Source organism: Pseudopodoces humilis, chromosome 1 (genome assembly GCF_049639895.1).
Source record: "Pseudopodoces humilis isolate 2021_Gansu_Grassland_sample_001 chromosome 1, ASM4963989v1, whole genome shotgun sequence".
Classification (NCBI taxonomy): Eukaryota; Metazoa; Chordata; class Aves; order Passeriformes; family Paridae; genus Pseudopodoces; species Pseudopodoces humilis.
The window spans coordinates 97493307-97514265 of NC_142200.1; the positions used below are offsets into that span (position 1 = coordinate 97493307).

At 39.0% G+C, this 20959-nt stretch overlaps 1 protein-coding gene across 1 annotated transcript in view; it reads right to left on the reverse strand.

Annotated features, from left to right (window-relative positions):
* Positions 1 to 618: 618 nt before the first annotated feature.
* Positions 619 to 20959, reverse strand: part of ITGA9 (integrin subunit alpha 9) — a 222125-nt gene continuing 201784 nt past the window's right edge. Inside the window, exon 28 of the mRNA XM_005529940.3 lies at positions 619 to 6090. Within this exon, the coding sequence (XP_005529997.2) occupies positions 5992 to 6090 (99 nt within the window). The 3' untranslated portion in view covers positions 619 to 5991. The remainder of the gene's footprint in view (positions 6091 to 20959) is intronic.

Below are 20959 nucleotides of genomic sequence, written 5' to 3' on the forward strand. Positions count from 1 at the left end.
ACACGATAACAAAGAGATTTTAGTACGTCCAAAAGTCTCTGGTTATTATTTTAGCTGCTGCAGCACTAGTGCTTCCACTAATCTCCAAAAGCAAACTGGGAATTGCATTCCTGTTGGCAGCAGCATTCTCCTACCACTTTTGCCCAGCAATGACTGAGAACATTTTTACTTTGAAGGGTGTTACCTTCATCTCAGAACCCACATCTACTGGGAATTTTCCAATGCCTTTGGCATTGTGGTACATAAAGCTGTGTTCTTCCACCAGTACAAATGTGCTCTGGGTCACAGGTTAGGTCCTAACTCTGCCCAGACTGTTCTTAGATATATAGCAAACAGTCTAAATATTGAGGAAACAGACTGCTTTAGTATGTCTGGAGAACACTGAAACACTTAAGAGTTGTAGAAGTAAAAGCTTACCGCTCCCTGTACAGTAAGCATGGCGATGTACAGAATTGAAAACATAATTTAAAATGTATTATTTAGCTACTATATTCCAGCCACTGTGGACTATAAATCCTTGCAGGAAGAGCACATGAAGCTGAAAAATTCAACTTTAATCCAAATTCACAGATTGAAACAGAACTCAAGTTACACAGGTTGATGCTCTTATCATAGGTCAGTATCACAATCATATAGGATTTGATTTGATGTTGATAAAGCAAGATTGATGAAATATAAATAATTCTCACTACCTTTATTTTATTTCCATGGTTTTAAAATACTTTAGTCAAGTCAGTTGTACTCTGTCTCCAAACAGTTTGATGTTATAAGTCATAGAATTACAATAAAAGATGTCCATTATCCACACACAGATAAACACATACATATAGTATTTAATTCAAACATACAAAAGAAAATGTCTCACCCAGTTAATGGAAAAGTACTTGAGCTAGACAAGGACAATAACTGACAAAATGATATTATTAGGATAATTTTGCAGTAATTTTTTATTCCAAAAAGTTGTATTTTTTTGTAAACTTGACATTTCCAAAACAGTGCAAGTGAATCAGAATACAGGCGAACACAAGCTTCTAAATATAGGTGACATCAGTAAGAGTGAACACATTCTTCCAGCAAGTTCACAAAAAAAAACCCATACAATTTTACAATATATAAGCAGTGGCATTCTGATAAAAAGGGACAATGGTGCAGGCACTCTACTGTGCATGCAAACCAAGCACCAAAAGCAATTAGTCTTCATGCCAGTTTAATCAATGCACATTCAATGAATGGAATTCTACTTTCATTTATATCCAAGAAACCCTAGCAAGTGGGTGGACTTGGACAAAGGATAGAAATTAGTTCCATGACTCCCTTAATTCTTCAGTGAAAACAGTATTATATATTTCCATGTCAAATGGATACTACGCTTTAAGCTTGTGCAAGACTTCAAAATGTGCCCATGAACAGTAGACATTCAAGAAAGTTGATACTAAATATTGTCAAAGAGAATTTTTTTATAACTGTTGCTTTCAGCAAACTGAGCTATCTGCACATCACTGATTTGGTATGTGGGGTCATTACCATTCATGGTAATAGACAAGGCATAGAAGGGGCTGTTTTCACTGTTATGCTTGGCATTGAAGAAGTCTTTGCCATTTTAAAATGAAAAGATTGCTTAAGTGGTTTACAGGCTTGGAGTTTACATCAGGTGTAATTTCTCTCTCAGATAATTCTCAAGCAACTTGTGAGATAACTTAAATTCAGAGGTTGCTCCAGTATTTTCTACAGTTTGCTGACTTCCTCATTAAGCAAATAAAAGAACAAGTTTATTCAGAAAGAAAAAATAGCAGGTGTTTTCGTTAGCTACAATGGCCAAGAAAATACCAGTGACCTTCTTGGAGCATATTATTTGTTCTGTTGCTTGGGAAGAAATTTCAAGACACAAAGCCCATGGTTTTTAAATTAAAACAGGTGTGAAAGATGGCTTTATCCCTGTGCTGTGGGCCACCAAAACTATGAAAAGACTGTGATCTTCTTGAAATAAAGATGGAAACGACATGGGATTGCAACAGCACTGGCTCTGCATTGAGAAGTATTTTTCTCTGATTCCCTCCCCTGCCTTCCTTCCTGATAATCTTTTTCTGAAATTTGTTTCCTCCTATCCTAGAAGCAACTTCTTTTGACACTATTTGTAAGAAAACACCTTGTACATTGCAAGTTTTACCTATCTCAGATGCCAGCGCATTTGAAAATGAAACTCTTCGAACCTTCTTCCTGCATAGCTTATAGCTAGTATAAAGTGAGTCTGCTGGAAAAAAACGCCAACATAAATTCAGCAAACCTTTCAATGAAGTTGTCCAAGAAAACTGATGACACTGTCTCAGGATGGATGAACTGGAGAGCACTTGTACAATGAGTACCCCTAGACTCTGTGCAAGCAGAACAGCGCAAAAAAACTAATGAGTAGCTGACAGATGGGAACTCCCAGAGCCCTAAAAGCAATTTCCAAAGTAACCATGCCTCTAGATATTTATCTAGATATATATCTAGGATGATTTCTTAATTAAAAAACTCAAAACCCAGCAGTTCTATAATAAAGGTATGTTCTATGCATTCTTGAAGTGTATTACATTTTTGAAAGATTTTGGGATTAGAAATTGATTGCAACTAACTGATAAAAGTGTGAATTTTTGTTGAGTTGCTTTTTAGGAAGTGGAAAGGTGCAACTACAGTACTTTAATATGAAGAACAGGTATGATCTAACTATCCTAACTGAAAACAAGCAAAAGCCATAATGGAATTTGATTTAAAAAAAGGAGAAAAAAAAATTGGAGAGTAAAAGCAAAACCATCCATGACAACAAAAGAACTGAGTACCTAGCAGTGATGATACTAAGAATTTGTGGATTGTTTCACAAATATGGCACTTACCTGGCCAATAGCTAGATTTTCACAAAGGGATGACTTATGCTGGATCAGTTCTATGACAATTCAAGTCAGAAATTAAAAAAGTCCAGTGTGGGCTCAAATGTGGTTTACCTTTATTTATTTTTTTAAAAAAGTAAAACCACGTTTGCTTTGACAAAAAACCCACTTTTGTGACAAAACAAAAAAATGTCCAATAAAATCTGAAATGTTGAATTTGTAGGGTATTTTTTAAACTCTCTTCTTTATATAGTTTAAAAAGATATTTTAAAGGTATAACCAATTTTGGTTTTTAAAATACTGTAAGGAAGCATTTCTGGCAGATATCAAAGTAAAATTTTGTTTAGAATGTGGAAATTAATGATTTCAACTTTTCAAAGGGAACTTTTCTCATTTTTTGAATGGAAACTTTTAAATTTAATTCAATTCACAAGTGGTTTCACTTGTGCCCTGAATGATTTTTTCAGCAATTTTACATTTTAATAATTTTGGGGGGGATTGGTTCTAGAGAGGGCACATACTGGAGATTCCTACAGGTAATAAAAAGACCCCTTTTTTAACCAAGTACTTTAAGCAATTTCAATTTATAGCTGTGAATCAATCTCACATCCAATTTCTGTCTGATGTAGATTTTTTTTAAAGAGAAAAACCAAACAATTAGCTTTTGTTGTTTAACAAAACTAATTGATGTCAGACATGTACTGTCTGACTGATGTCACAATGTACATGTACATTCAACAACCTTCAATACCAGAGGGGAATATAGAGTAGGTATTTGAAGAAAACTCTTTACTGTGAAGGTGATGAGAAACTGGAAGAGGTTGCTCAGAGAAGTTGTGGATGGCCCATCCTTGGAAGTGTTCAAGGCCTGGTTGGATGGGGCTCTGAGCAACCTGGCATGGCCGTGGGCAGGGAGTTGGAACTAGATGTCATTTAAGGTTCCTTCCAACACAAACCACTCTATCAGTCTTTGACGTTCTGATAATACAGCAGTTCAAGGCCAGACTGGATTGGGCTTTGAGGAACCTGGTCTAGCAAAAAGTCTCTCTGCCCATGGCAGGGACATTGGAACAAGATCTTTAATCCAACCCTTCCAATCCAAGCCAGTCTATGGTTCTGTCTCTAGATGATAATACACAACAGTGCAGTCAAATGCCAGCAGCCTTTTGGTTTTGCACTCTCTTGGAAAATCTGCACTCTACTACCTGTGCTTATAACAGGATTTTGCTGTGGATTTTGGTTTAAATGATAATTTATAACACAGAATATGTCAAATCAACAATTACTGTTTTAAGAAAGATAGTTGAATAGACTAATAGTTCTTGTCAGATGTTGAATCAATACACTTAACTTTAAAACCATTTTCTCCCTAATACATGCAGATAGTTAATAGTAAATAAATATCAATCAACACTGCAGTAATAGCAGACACTTGATGATGGTGGCGCTAAAAAGCAAACAGGAATATGTTTGTGGACCATTTTTATGATTTGAAGATATCATGAATATGGCCAAGGAGAGCAAGACCTGTTCTAAAGCTGATTTTTTGCATGTTCTCTGTGTTCAAGTTTCCAAACTTCCAGCTGTTGTTTTACCACACTTAAGGAAGAAGACATCCTGCCACCTTTCAATCCTGGTTTCACTTTCTACTACAGAGCTTGGCCCTTCTTTCCTTTACATGGATTTTATACCAACATGACATTTACTCCTTATTTACACAAAGTGCAAAATACAAGTAGACTCTAAATCCAAGTCTTACAGAGTTCCACTATTTCTGTTCAGAAATCCAAGAGCTTTTGAAGAAACATATTTGAATTAATTACAACTGGACTTCTCTTAATTCAACAAACAATTTGTTAAGGAATTACCAGCAATAAAAGTGGCAAACTGAGATCCAATAACATCTGCGCCTTGACTAAACTTCCTTCTAAATTCTTGATGAAATACATTCAGTACTTGGAACACCCAGATAGGCAATCTCGAGATTCAAATATCCAAACATTTTAATCCTTGCATCTACTTATCTCTCTTAAAATTATCATATAAACAAACTCATGACTCAAGTAACTCACATGGCAGACATAATGTTCGTATCACGTAGCAATTTATCACTTGCTTTGATAGCAACAGATCACAATCCTTAACAGTAGCTTTAAAATTATCCATCTTAATATTAATATGACTTAATTACTTTTTAAATTATTATTATTTAGAGGAATTTGTCAATGCCACAGTGGTTGGCCCAACTACATCCTTCTGGTATCTCACCTGTACAGTGCTAGAGACTGCAAAAGAAAACTTCCCAAAGAGAACATTCTGTGGTGCCTTCCTCAGTGAGCCAAAGCAAACTACATCTTGCTACATGTCACTGAAGAAGTGGTTTTATCCACTCCCACCCAGGCTAGTAAAGGACAGACTCAAGATACAGAGTATCACAACCGTGAAATACTTTAGGTTCTGTAGCTTATAAATCAAACACCAAATTTAACTTAAAGAAGGAGACAGTAAAAAGATTTTGGCTTATTTCTATTAAATGATCTATATATGATATTACCAAGCCTTGTGAATTAAGCATATGAGGATTTCAGCTACTTTTATCTGCAAATCTCTTTTCTCTCTTGCATTGATGTTTAAAAGTACAATAGAATTTATATATATATACATATATATATATTTTCAAAGATTTAGATTTAGCCAGATATCAGTGCTTGAGTGAACTATATAGCTATTCAATAGAAATTATAAAACATTGATACAAATATAAAGACATACTCAATATAAAAAGCTTGTATTTATAAAAAATATTCTTAGGTAAAAGTCTTCCCCTGAGGGCATACTACATAATTGGACTCATAAATATTGCTCTGCACTGCAGCTTGGTTACCAAAGGTCAAAGTTCAACTCTTAAATGAAGTGTGAATCGCTCCAGTCACCTGACATGGCTGCAGTGGTTGCCTCAGGATATGTTCCCTAGTTTTTGGGAGTAATAAAGACACAGCATCAATGGGGTCTCCGAAAAATCTGGAGAAGATTCCTTCTTCCACATATGGAAGATACGAGAGCAGGATCTATAGACTAGCGAGTGCATGTCACATGACTGGGCAGTTTTGTTTTCATGGACAGTTTACTGATTTTTCTGGACCCAGTTCCAAGTATCTTCATTCTCCTTTCTGCTCTTTTCAGCCTCAATAATTTCTTTGTACCTCCGGCGGAAGAAGCCCATCTGCAAATCAGAAGAGATGACAGTGGTAAGTTATTGAATCATTAAATTGCAACTTTGTCGGTATGACAACAGATAACATTATGCAGAAAGAATTAGCCCAGGAGTTAGCATTTAATTCCTCCAAGTCCCAATCTGAAACCTTAGCTCCTTATTTACATCAGCATAAATGAGATCAGACTGGGTCCCAAATCTTCATAAGTACACTGCTTCTTAGAGATGAACTACTCTGAGGTAGGAGTCCTCTTATACAAATATGAACTTAAAAAAAAAAAAGCACATGAAGTATTTCTAATAAATACAGACCAGCAGAGGCTGGTTTATTGGTTTAAAATAGAGATATAATACAGGATTATTGGTTTAAAATAGAGACTAATGCTAAATTTGGAGCTGAACCTAAAGCCCGGCTAACTCTTGGGGCTTGTGTAAATGTTGACATTTTTATGAACAGTACTCTCAGTATCTACAACCGCACAAAACAAGAGGGACCAGAGGAATACAGTACAGACACTCACCTCCCACTTCTCAGTTCCAATTATAATCACTGATAGTCACTTTTGCATATTTTCTTGTTTCCTAAACCCTTGTACTTAGAGAAAGTTTTGCAACTGGTTTTCATCTCAGTTTAAATAAAAATTCTCTGTTTCTTTAAGTCTCTCAGATAAACATTATTTTAATAACAGATTTTGGTAGGCATTCAAGAATAACTCCTCAAACTTAGCAATGCACTGTTGAGATCACTGAATAAATATTTTGTTCAATATAATTAAACATTTATGTAATTCCTACCACTCTAAACCTGTTTTCTTACTCCTGCTGTGTAAAACATGATGTTTTAGTCTTCTTTTATCAACCAGTTATTGCCACCAATTATTCCCAAATTGTGTAGGGTTATGTTGTGTTGTTTTGTCATTACTAAAATTCCTTTAAATTGGATTTATTAGTTTCAGTTTTCAGCAACTTAATTTTCTTCAAGTGTATTTTAATTCACAGGGGTCTAAAAGGCAGCATATTCAATCTGTCAAGGAGGCTTTTTCAGTACATCTTCCTAAAGTCCAAGTCCTTGCCTGTGCCTCAAATTACTTTCTGAATTCACAGCAGCATGATAATATGCACACACCATCCTTTCATCAATCTTTATCTCTGCCTCTTGCCTTCTGTGCAAAGGACATAGAAGCTGTAGCACAGTCTAATAAGCCCCTCTCTTTTGGTAAGTGTACTCTGCTAGGAGCATAGGTATACATTACATACATACCTATTGTCCTAGTTCCAGAAAGACAGGGATAATTTCTGCAGCCAGAGGGAGCATGGCTAGAACCTGGAGATTATTCTAAGCTACCTCACATCATTGCCAGGGGTTGGGGAGAGTCTCTTCCAGGGGAAGGGGTTTCTTCTGGCCAAGAAAGCAAAGTGGCTGCAGTCTAGTTGGTCTCAGTAGCATTTTGCATGTGAATCACTCTTTTCTACTTTTTTGTTATTAATATTGTTGCTGTTTCTGTTTGTTTTCTTATCTCATTGCTGTTTCCGGTAAATTGTTCTCATGACAACTCATGATCTTCTCACCTTGTACCTCCAATTCTCCTCTCCATCCTGCCTAAGGGGAGTTTGGAGTGTTTCAGTGGGAACATGAAATTCAATAATAGAATTCCTAAACCACAACAGCCTAATTTGGTGCCCAAGTGGGACACAAGGCTTATGATAACAACAGATCTGCCCAGAGCAGGCTGGAAACAAACTTCATCTAAGTGTTTGCTGTATTAGGTACAAAGCCACTGGCTATAATCTGTCCACGTGGTTGTGATACTTAACCCTGTATATATTCCTATATGTGTTCCTTGCAGTGCTATTTTTCAGAGGAGAGAGAAGGATCAGGATTACTTTGTCGATGTACTGTGTGGTAACAGTTTATCACATAATATCTAATGATGGTCATTTGGGGCTTGTAATCAGTGCTGTTCTCCTACTCTTGCCTCAGGTGCAGTATTTGGTGGACCAGTAAAAATCCTACCCAGTCTGTCGGGGGAATAGGGAAGGATGACTTTCCCCAGCCTTTTACCCCCTTTTCCTTCCTCAGGCCTGTTCGATCAGCTTTGGAGAATTCTGAATTCCCTTTGGATGTTAAAGAAAGCATGTTGTTATTGTTAAGTCAGCCAGGTCTCCTCAGTGCAGTCCACACCATGGTAAAAATTAAATATAACAGCCTTTTAACATGATCTTTCAGAGATCTGCCCTGATGGTGGATAGTCATGAGTGGCATGGAATGTGGGAGAAAAAGGCTCCATTGTTGGAGAAATCTGTTCCAATGACTCGGGAGTTCATCTCTGAACAACTACAGGACCCTGATAAAGTGACAGCAAGTGACTTGCAAGGAGAATGCTGTGGCAATTCCAGACAGGAGCAATTTACTGCAATGTGCTGGGCCCAGACTGTGATTTATGGGACCCTGCCCAGCACTAGATAACACCTCAGGGGGAAGAGAATGAAAACACACCAGCAGGCACTTTGGCCACTCAAACTGCAGCTGAACCAGATGAACACGCATGTGCCACTAGCAGGTGCCTCTATAATGAAATTTAAGACAAATTTTGTTCACTTAGTGAGGGACGAAGAGGAATAGGGTGCTCACAACAGGAGGAAGAAGCAGGGCTAGAGAGAATCACCTGATCCCTACCCTCAGGTGAGCTGCAAGATACGCAAAAAAGCATTTCAGCCACCAGTCAGGAGAGCTCCTTGTGAGCTGCCTGTTCTGATGCTGGGATATCACAATAAGTAATATGAAACTAGATGGCAGAGAAGACAGGCAATTGGGATCCCTGTTCTGGGATGCAGGCATTGGCAAGGTGGGATTGGAAAGAGGACAGAAACTCTCAGCCTCTGGAGGCAACGTCTGTCAAGCATGAGGGAACAGTATTGTCTCATGGATGACCTATTAGTGCAGTGAGACAAGTGGAATGCCATGGAGAAAAGCATCCAGGACCTGAAAGAATTAGCTGTGCTGGAGGTAATCTCCAGGGGTCCAAATAACAAGCAGTCCCCTGTGGATCCAGATCAGGTCCAATGTACACAATCCATGTGGCAGAAGCTTCTATGGAGCGTGCCATCATCGTATGCCAACCCTTTGGCATTAATGTCAATGAAAGAAGGAGAAACTCTGCTTCAGGTGATTACCTGGCTCAGACAATATGACGTTCTTTTTTCCTCCCTACCAGCCTGTGCCTCAGCTGTGAAAAGACTGAAGAAGACTGCAGACAGACTTAAAAGACTCAAGTAACCTAGGGAGGAACTGTCCCATGCCCCTGCCAGTATGGCCTGGAGTCTCTGCTATTGGCAGATGTACCCCTGTGCTGGATAGAGGGGGACACACCATCAGACAACCTGCAGTTTTACCTGCATGACCACAGAGAGGACATGAGAAAGTGGGATGGAAAATCCACCTCTACCCTAACAGCAGGGCTACATGAATTGAGAGGAAGAACAACCAGCAAAGGAAATTCTTCAAGGATAATCCAGTTTCCAGTGGACAAGTCTTCAGACAGAATGGAAGGGCGGAGGGTTATTTCTGATCCTCTTGAAGGGAGCTCATGTTTACAAGAAATGAGCAATGACTACCATGCCCAGAACTACAGGGGCCCTGCCTCCAGCCATGGGGAAGAAAGGGACAATCAGATCCATTGGATTGTGTGGATCCCATGGCCTGGCACATCAGACCCACAAGTGTTCAAGGCTTTAGTTGACACTGGCACACAATGTACCCTGATGCCATCCAGATCTGTAGGGGCAGAATCTGTCTCTGTTTCTGGGGTGATGGGGGGATCCAAAGAGCTGATGGTACTGGAACCTGAGGCTGGAACCTGATTGGGAATGAATGGCAAAATCACCCCAATTCTGATTGGTCCAGAGGCCCTGTGTGTCCTTGGCATAGATTAACTCAGCAGAGGGTATTTCAAGGACTCAAAAGTGCATTGTTGGGCTTTTGGGACAACTGCTGTGGAGACAGAGGAAATGAGACAGCTGAAAACCTTGTCTGGTCTCTCTGAGGACTCTACCTGTACACTGACTCATGAATGGAAGCCTGAGTGGGGGTGGCTAGACTGATGGACAAAGACCAACTGCCAGCACAGAGATAAACCCACCTGTTCTGCTGAATCCTGGCAAGGCATCACTGCCCAGATAGATGAGTTGCCTGTATCTCATGTAGACATACATGTATGTCTTGTCATGCCCAAGAGTCAGGCTACTGAAGAACTCCATGCCAGGTAGATTAAGCTGCCAAGGTTAATATGTTTTAGGTGGATCTGGACTGGCAATGTAAGGGTGATTTTCTACTGGCTCAGTGGGCCCATGATGACTCAGGTCATCAGTGAAGAGAGTCAATATACAGATGGGCTAGTGATCAAGGGATGGACTTAACCATGAACACAGTCTCCCAGGTTATCCACAACTGTGAAACACGCTGCAGGTCAAGCAAGTAAAGGCCCTGTAGCATGGGGGACAGTGGTCAAAATATAAATATGGGGAGATCTGGCAAATTGACTACACATCTGTCGTGGTTTAAAACCAGTAACCAAAAAACTACTATTTTTTTTTCTGTGAGACATGGATTTGAACAAGAGCAAAACAGGCCCAAAACTTAAAAGGAATAGAAACAGTCTATCAACAAACTACAAGAATAAGAACACCAGAATAAACTTCCAGAAAACCCTTTTATCTCTCACCACTTAACCATTCTTTTGTACACATGATAACATAGAGACAAAAAAAAAAACTTTAGAACTTTGGTGGTCGAAAACAGTCTCAATTTTTGCCAGAGTTTTTCCCCTCAGTCTTTGTAGAGAAACAGAAGTCTCTTTCTGCCGATCTATGGAGTTTTTAGAGTTCACTCCTCCCATTCCACATCATTCTAAGGTGTGCATGGGTCAAATGAGTCCAGGGATACCATTCTAAGGATGAGTTATTCAAAGGCAGAAGTCTTCTTCATCTGTCTGTGAGCCTTCCTGGAAAACAGCTTTTGCTTTGCCCTTCAAGGCTTCAAAAAATCTTCACTCTACCTATCTCCAGCAACTCACAGTATCACAATTACTCTCTCTTTTTTTAAAAGTCCACACTTTAAACACTCTATTCCTCCCATACTCTAGTCATGAATTAAAGGAGTCTTTTAAACTACTATTATCCATCTCCATAGCTTTAACAGAAAGATATTTCAGCTGTACGCATGTCCTTATTCTCTCTTTCTTATTTAAACTTAACTCTTTCTCTCACTGTTTTTAGTGGTTCTATGATGTTTTTTGCATGTTGATTGTCTCTCTCGTTCTCTGTCTTTTCTGAGAAAAAGAAGTAATCTGTTCATTTATCCAAGTAGTAAAAGAATTAAAAGCTTTAGAAAGCTGCAAGAGTTCCTAGTGTCAGGTTTCAGTCCCGCAGCAGAAACTGAAAACCAAGCTCAGCTGACCGACTCTGCTTCTCTCCCCCCGCCCTCCCTGCGGCCTTGTCGGCCTGGAGGGGGGGAAGGAGGCCAGGACAGAGCTTGTTACCTCGTCAAAAGCCAGAAACCAAACAGGGCAAGAGAACTCTGTCTGTACTTCTTAAGGGGGTGTTTACAAGTTGAATTCACTTTTTAATGGTCAGATCTGCTGTCAATTCTTAGAAATGACTGATAATTGGTCAAGAGGAAAAACTCCCATCAGCCACCAGCAGCTTCAACTTCCCCTCTTTCTAAGCTGTCTTAAAGGTAAAGCTACACCATGACTACACATCACACTCCTGCAAACCCACCAAGGCAAATGCTATGTTCTTAAAATAGGAGAAGCAACCACTGGATGGCTGGAGACGTACCCTGTGCCACACACCACTGACAAGACCACCGTCTTGGGTCTTGGAAAGCAAATCCTGTGGTGACATGACACCCCAGAAAGAACTGAGTCAGACAACAGGACTCATTTAAAAAATCACCTCATAGAAACCTCGGCCAGAGAGCATGGTAAGCAGTGGGTGTATCATTCTCTCTCATGCACCGGCCTCTGGGAAAATTAAATGATACAATGGACTGTTCAAAAACCACATTTAAAGCAATAGGTAGTGGAACCTTCTAACGTTGGGATCTATGTCTAGCAGATGCCACCTAGTTAGTTAACACCAGAGGCTTTCCTAATTGGGTTGACCCTGTTCCATCAAAGCCTCCACATACCAGAGAAGGGGATAAAGTCCCCATGGTGCATATAAGGAATATGTGCTAGGGAAGACAGTTTGGTTTTGCCTCTAAAGCAAAGGCAAAGCCATCTGCGGGATTGTTTTTGCTCAAGCACCTAGATGCATATGGTGGGTAATGCAGAGGGACAGGGAAACACAATATGAAGTTCAAGGGGTTTGATTTTCGGGTAAGAACAGTCTGTAATGTTGAACTGTATAATATTGGCTGCTGAATGACACTGCCACTGTATGCCATAACCATCATGGACAATGAGCATGGACTGCTCCTGATACACCAGTTGTGAGCTCCTGATGCAGCTTGCAACCACCCAACAGCACACCAGCCCTCCAGCCCTGGAAGACATCTAGGACAGATAGAACCCACAGTCATGGACTAAATGAACTCAACAGACATCTTGAAGGGATGGCCATTGACTACAGAAATGATACCAGTGCTTGTATACACACACATAAACTCCCTGCCCCCCATATATATATATATACATACATTTATGTATAGAGTTGGAAGGTGTAGGATCTGGGCATGACATTCATGGTATAGAATAAGGAGTGGATAATATCCTAGTTCCAGCTAGGACAGGGTTAATTTTTGTAGTAGCCAGAGCAGGCATTTCTAGAACATAGAGATTATTATTTTAATAATACTAATAATACTAATAGTAATACTAATACTAATAATGACATTATCATATCATTAGTGGGAGCAGAAGGAAGAGAACCCCCTCTTTGGGGAAGAAGGGTTTCCTGCCACTTGAGTGGGTGGAGCAGAGGGATTGATGGGGTTTGTTGGTTCTGAGATAGAGGGAACAGTTGAGGTAGCATGGCTGTGACTGGGCCAGGCTGGGCTCAGTGAGCCTTTTGCATGTGAATTACTCTCTTTCTTTTGTACAATTTTGTTATTAGTGTTGTTGCTGTTGCTGTTTGTTTTCTTACCTAATTTCTGCTTCCAGTAACTTATCTCAGCCTATGATCTTTACCTTTTGTACTTCTACTCTACAGCCCACCACAGGGGAGCAGGTAGGGGTGGGGAGGAGCAAAAGGCTCCAGGTTTTAGTGGGAGCATTAAATTATAGAATATCATTCCTAAACCACAACACCTGCAATTACTTTATAAATGCACATTGGAGACGAGTTTCTCTAGTTCCCAGTTCTTCAAACTTACTCAAGAAGCGAGATTAAATTCTTTCTTTAGCAGAAAAATATCATTACTAGTAAATTTTGTACTTGGACCCACAAGCTATACCAGTGCAAAGAATTTATTTTGAGAAGACATCCTCAAGATTGCCCCATTGTAAAATCACTGTGAAAATTCACCAGTGGTGCCAACAGAATTCAGCTCAGTAGAGACTGCAAATGAATAGCAGAAGTTTCTTTAGATTTTCACTCTAAAATGGAAGTGAATTATTATATGGATAATACCAAAAAAGTGTAAGAGCCTACTACTTCTCTGTTCTGCTCCAGCTGGATTAATCATGGGTACTTATTTATTCACAGGAATCTGCTGCTACTACTTACATATGCTCAGGGAGCAGATGTTATGAAAACGTGGGTGGCTTTTTTTGTATTATCAGTTATTGTAACAGAACCTACATGTTCTGTGCATTAGAAAAGAAAACTGGCAGGAGTAGTTCAATTTCTAGTTTTAAAAACAGGTTTTAAATCCTTAAGGTTTTCATCTTTCATGCAACCACATCCTTGGTACAATAGAACTTCCTCTCAAAGTTAGAATTATAGAAAGGCTTTTTAATTTCCTTGAGGGCCAAACAAACAAACCCCAACTATTTCCAACTGTTATTTTAATTAAAAAAATGTCTGTTTCCGAACATCTGCTTCAGGAATTGTCTTTAAAAGTTGGTAATGAGGGTTTTGGTATTTTTCTACTTTTTTTCTAGATAAAGAATGCTGTTGTGTAATTTCCTGGTAGGGATAAAAAGTGAGCTGAAAATTGTAATACATTTAATTAAGCATGAAACCCTACATCTAGAGGTGATTCCACCATGAAGAATTATGTTAATTTGCTGCAAATGATGTGGATACTCTAAAATTATGTAGAGGCATTAAGTGCAGGCAAAAAGAGAAACTGAACCTTAAGGATTTTTTTAATGTTTTCAGAAATAGTGGTGAGGGATTAGACACAGTTCCCATCCTTGAGAGACAAGGATGTTGTTTGCTATGTGACACTGTTCTTTACTGACATATATTTACCTTTAATGTAATAAAACCCCTACCGTCACCAGAAATATTTTTTTATAATCGCCATGAAGAAATCAAAACATAGTTATTGTCTCTCAAAAGACCCTACAACCCACATATCCATCTCCTTACAATTTACTCATTTCATTTGAGGACAGCAGTATTCAGCAACATGGGGAAGGCTGGAAAGTACCTGTGGCAAGCTGGAGAGAATGGGTGAATTTAACATACAGTGATGGGTAACAAGGAGAAGACAACTGGACTCTAAGTAGGAGAGCTGACACAACATAAAGTTGAATATATACAGGCTCCTTTATAACTGGGGCTGAAGTGACAACAGGTCCCTTTTCCATGGCTAATGCAAAGCCATTCAGAGAACTGAGAAAACCCATTGAGAAAAGCACTGCTGGGACTAGTCCTGAATTCCAAGCAAGGAAGGGAAAGATCCTCATGTTTAACAGAAGTATTGCTGTGATCTCATTTGTAGAATGGGTGTTTACAGCAGGCCAATGGTAGCTAGCACTTGTTTCATGGGAAATTAATCTCTAATATTGTTAATTTCTTCTAATATTGTTAATTTCTTCCAAGTTTTGCCTTCCATGTATACAGACACGTGTGCACACATACAGTTATATGTATAGAGCAAAGAAATACCCAGCTCTAGAACTGTGACCCCCTCAGGCAACCTGTGAGTTCACATATCCCCATCCAAGAAAAGCTCTGATCAGTAAACCTCTACCTGGGGAAGGCACTCATGAGAAGAAGAGCAACAGGAGAATGCATTTACAGGGGGCAAAGAGAGACCACTGTGGAAAGCTGAAGGGTTATAAGGGAAGAGGAGGCATTATCCACTAAAGACAATGCAGGAAATGAGAAAAGGATAGATGGGCTAAAATAACTAAATTAAAGAATGTGTGTAAAACCCATGGATGATTTCAGGTTTTGAATCTAAACCACCAACTTATACCAGCTCTAATACTTCTTGAAGCACCTCCAGAAAGGACCGGTTATTGTTTGTCACTTCAAAACTTGAAACCATCCATAGGTTTTTACACACATCTTTAATTTAATTATTCCAGCCCATGTATCCTTTTGTAGCATAACCTTACTGCCATCTACAGTATATACTGAGCAGAAAACATGTTTCTGGCAATACTGAACAATAAAGCAACACAAAAACTGTGTTAGTCTGAGGTGCAAAATTACACCTATTATTATGAAGCTATTTCTTGCCATGTGACAGCATTGTCAAATCCTCTATTTAAACATGGGTATTTAAAGTCTAGCATACACAACTGCCTTTAACTGCCATACCAGATTTAAATCCCTTCAATCCCAGATAAATCATATCTAACAACACTCACATAGAATATCATTCTTCCAGCAACACAAAAATGGAAAACTTCAGTCAAAAATCATTTCAAACTGTTGAATTATCATCCCAATGGATTATCTTGTTGAGGTTTTTTTTTTTTTTCTGTTGCTACTTTCTCCATATCCAAAGGCTGAATTACTAGATCTTATATTTTCCTAAACTCCAAAAGTATGAATACTTACCCAACACATCCTGATGTATGGGCCTGTGCCTATCTCTCTAAGATGTGAATTATAAATATGTTTAAAGAGTGATGAGATTACAAAATAAAATTTAATTTGCAATTGGGAAAAAACAAAGCTGATCAGAGGGCAAGCAATATCACTACTTTTATTTTATTCACTGTTGGGTAAGTTTCTGAAGTGTTTCTATCATGCCCAACAAGGTTTATTCTCCCAATCAAATAAAAAGAGAAACAGCATGAAATGTGGATTGTAGGAGAATGGTAATGTTTTCAATTTTTAAAAGTCTTTTCCCCATTAATATAAGTAGTTAGGAAGCAAGAAAAAAATTATAACAGTCACATACCGTGATGATGGCTATCTTTCGTCTTTTCTGAAACACATTCTGAACTACAGCTCTACCTCTCTCTTGCCAGTGGATTACATTTGTTTGCATGGTTCCAGGATAAGAGCAACACAGCTGCAATGGCTGTGATGTTCTCAAAGTATTCTGGCATGCACAGTTCTCATTTGGAGGACACTGAGACCACAGAGAACACTCAGTCACAACATTATTGTTGCACATTTACATAGCTCATTTTATCAAGAAAGATAACAAAGGCATTTTACAAGTACTGGACACATAGCACCACTGAAATGCTGCCAATCTTTCTCTTGAGGGTAGTGAACAAATACTACAATGCCAGCCAGCATGCTCAGTGGTGAAGGCAGTGTTTTGGCTATAACAGCAGTATTAATCATTTACTTGCACCAGAACAAATAAAAGATGACCAAACTCAATCTTTCTGCTACATCCAGTCAGAATTCAAAAAGCACAGCAAATCACTGGAGAAATTGGCTGAAGAAAACCCAAAGTCTGAGTCACTATTGCAAGAACACAGACCCTTTTGGTCTCAGCAAGCCAAGGATCTACAAAAATTTTGTGGTGCTTGGTTTGGGTCAGGAAATGGAAACAATAAAACAAGTTTTGATTGTTCCTTAAGAAAATAAGCAGACTTCAAATGATCCACTCAACTTCTGCCTGGTGAAAACTTCATTATTTGTATGGATAGCCAACCACTTCCATTGCCCCATTGCCTCCTCAAGGTTTCATAGATATTATATAAAATGAAGATCTATCCACGTTTGGGAAGTAATACAGGCTTGGTCTTAAATCACAGAAGTTAATTATCACCTGACTGCATTTTCAATATTTGTAACAGGATATATTGAAAATATTGAAAAAAACTTATTCTAGGTCTACTGAACCAAGAGTCTGTATCAAAGAAGTAGTACACTAAGAAGCCTACATGTGAGATAACAAGTAACAACTTCCTTAAAGCAACTAGCTAAATGGGTAACAAATGCAATAAAATTGAAAAGTTTATCACAAAACTGTAGAGAAAGAAATGCTTTGAGGACTACAGAAATAGGAATTTCAGAGAACCCAAAGTCAGTTTTTACAGTTTTTATAGAGACAAGACAGATATGGGCTATTAGGCTATGCTACACACAGGGATCATACTTTTGTGAATGAGACAATCTGAAAAATTAGAGGAAAAAAGTGGGCAGGAACTTAGAAGTTCCTGTTGATATGTATTTAAATAAAGGAGAGATAATGAAAAAAAAATAAGAAAGAAATTAGAAAAAATACAGACTTAAGTTCTGAGGCAACTGGTGCATCCATCTACATCTCTGTAGGGAAGACCTTTGTGATCAGTTCTCTTTAGGTCGCAATGTATGATGTAACCAAAAGTACTTATTCTGCTATAACAGCATTTATATAAGCTGTTAAAACGAGTGGAGCACTGGTTCTTTACCTTCCCCACAACTCAGCCCTGATAACTCCCCCCAGGAAGCAGAAGCCACCCTGGGGTGGACCATCTCTGCTAATGGGCCCCTCTGCTAATCAAGGTCTCTCAGCATGACTCACAGAATCACATTGTGCCACTGTGAGATGCTCTTCCCTGGGGGAGGAACCAAGCATTTCTGGATATAATCTGAGGCTTGGGGTGCCACAAAAGGACTACCACTGGATTCCCAGATGACAGGAGCTTTGGATAACCACCACTGGACCTCTAAAGAAGGACCAAACCTTTTCTACAGGATCATTGCTTCGACAAAACCACATCCATCACTCCAGTGGTACTGCAATCACCATTTAATTGGACTGCTACCACCACCCTGACCAACAGGTTATCAGGTCATATTCTGACTGTGCCAACTTAAGCCAGTGTTTCTGTACTACTGCCTTAATTGTAATTTCCCTATTAAACTGTAGTTCTGTCTTGGAATCTCTCACAAAATATTTGTGTGGAGTTAATTCCTCTGCTGATTTGCTTTCAAACAAGCACAGCTGTGAAATACACCATTCCCATCAGTAGTGCCTAGTAAGTGCTTTCACAGCAAGTTGATCTGACTGCCTTGTTTATCTGAACAATAATTATGATGCTTAATTTTTGGCTTTACCATAGTACATAATGGTTTATTCTTGGAATTATATGTACAGAAAGGAAGAAGCATGTGAACTCTGAATAGACACAACAACTTTCACCACAGATATGAAATGCACTCAGTTTCAATAGATTTCTCTGTCCCCACCTCTAAAAACAACATCTGAAGTTATATAGCTATTATATCCCAGCCAGGGGACTTCTTTTAAATTGAAATGTACTCTTACTGGAAAGATTATATATATGAATAGAGTGGGGGGATAGAGAGAAACAGAGATAGCGATAGGAAGTATAAGTATACATATATGTATGCATACATATGTGTATATGTACATATATATAAATGTATACATTGGTCACAACAACCCCACGTATCGCTAGAGGCTGGGGACAGAGCGGCTGGAAAGCGGCCTGGTGGAAAAGGAACTGGAGGTCCTGGTCAACAGCTGGCTGAACATGAGCCAGCTGTGCCCAGGTGGCCAACAAGTCCAATGGTATCCTGGCCTGTATCAGCAGTAGTGTGGCCAGCAGGACCGGGGAAGTGACTGTCCTCCTGTACTCAGCACTGGTGAGGCAGTGCCTCGAGCACTGTGTCCAGTTTTGAGCCATTCACTTCAAGAAAGACACTGAGATGTTGGCACAAGTCATGAGAAGGAACAACAAAACTGATGAAGGGCCTACAGAATAAATCATCTAACAAGTCGTGGACAGAGCTAGGGTTGTTCAGCCTGGAAAAAAGAAGGGTCAGAAGAGACCTTACTGATGTCTATTACTACCTGAAAGTAGGCTTTAGGAAGGGGGGAGTTAGCTACTTCTTTCAGGGAACTAGTGACAGGACAAGAGGAAATGGCCTCTAGCTGTGCCAGGGAAGGTTCTGGTCAGATATGAGGAAGAATTTCTTCACTGAAACAGTGTTTAAGCATTGGATTAGGCTGCCCAGGAAAGCAGTAGAGTCACTATTTCTGGTAATATTCAAGAAATGACTGGATGAGGCACTTAGTGCCATTGGTCTAGCTGAAAAGATGGTGATTGGTCAAAGGTTGGACTCAATGATCTTGGAGGACTTCCTCAACCTTGATTTTATGATTATGTATATATATATATATATGCATGTGTGTATTTATGTATGTATAATAGCCACACTATTCCCCTACACTGAAATCCAAAGAGGTTTTGTGCCATAACTGTATTTCCCTATGCACCTCGGGGGGAAACTGTGGTGTTGGGGTTGTTCTGTGCTTTTCTTTTAAATCAGTTTTATTTCATTGCAGAGCTACTACTCTAAAACCTGGCCACCAGGAAAGGGGGTTGGTGTGATGACTGCTCAGGAAACAGTAGTTAGACACTGCCACCTGGGCTGTAAATGAAAGGGAGAGAAAATGGTTTGCGGCTTGTAACACAGAATACAGAACAACCACTGACAAAGATTAAACACAGAGTTTAGGACTTTTTTTTTTTTCCTTTCACTGGAACATGATGATCTGTATGTTTTGGCCCGTTTAAAAAGACTTACTATTTGAGGCCCTAAGTAAGAGAAAGCATCTTCTTCCAAAAAGGGGAAAACTTTATTGGTTTTACTATATAGATGAATTTCAAGCTAGCTTTAGCCTTGGTTAGCTTCATATATCTTCTGAATGCTGAAACAATATGTGAGGCAATGGCAACTATTCTGTGTAGGGGAACACAAGTGTTCTTTCAAAGAACTTGTGCAGTCAAAAGTTATCTCCTAAAATCTAAACAAAAAAAAAAAGTCTTCAAATTCTCATTTTCAAACAAAAGGCAAAAATGTACTGTGTAGCACACAATGAAGAGCAGGAACCCTTTGGCTAGTCAAAAAACAACATATGTGGGTGTTATTCTTGTCCTCCTCTCTACAATCATCTCAAAAATCCACAAAGAGGCTTTTATTACATAAGGGACACCTAGAGATCAGTTCTTTGACCCAGGAATCCAGAAAGCAATGCTAGAAACCTCATTTTTGACAAGTCAGAACTTGGATACCACAGGGACAGGCTCAGCTCAGAGACATACTTAATGTCAAGCTAAGTAAGTTTTGACAAAAGTCCATCTCCTGTGCTAAACATACCACAGAGAAACAAAATAATGTTGCTGCAGTGAATTTAAATTAATATAAAATCTTTGTTTTGAAAATCATTTCCACAACTGGCTCCATGGATCACTCAGCTGCCCAAACATCCAGACTAATGCTCACTTACACATTCCCTCTTATTTTGTTTTTAATGTGCACTTAATCTAAAATTATATGGATTAAATAATTCACAACTCAAGCAAGTTCAAATGTAGGAATTTAAATCCAAAACATTGTAAAGCTCTGCTATTATTAATAGAATATTTATTGTGTTATATCATGCTTCAGTTTTGCATTTGCATGGTATATACCTGGTCTACATGTGCATAAATACACTATGCCTGAAGGAGACTTTGTCCTGGCACATTGCTGCAGTCCTGACACCTGAGGGAAT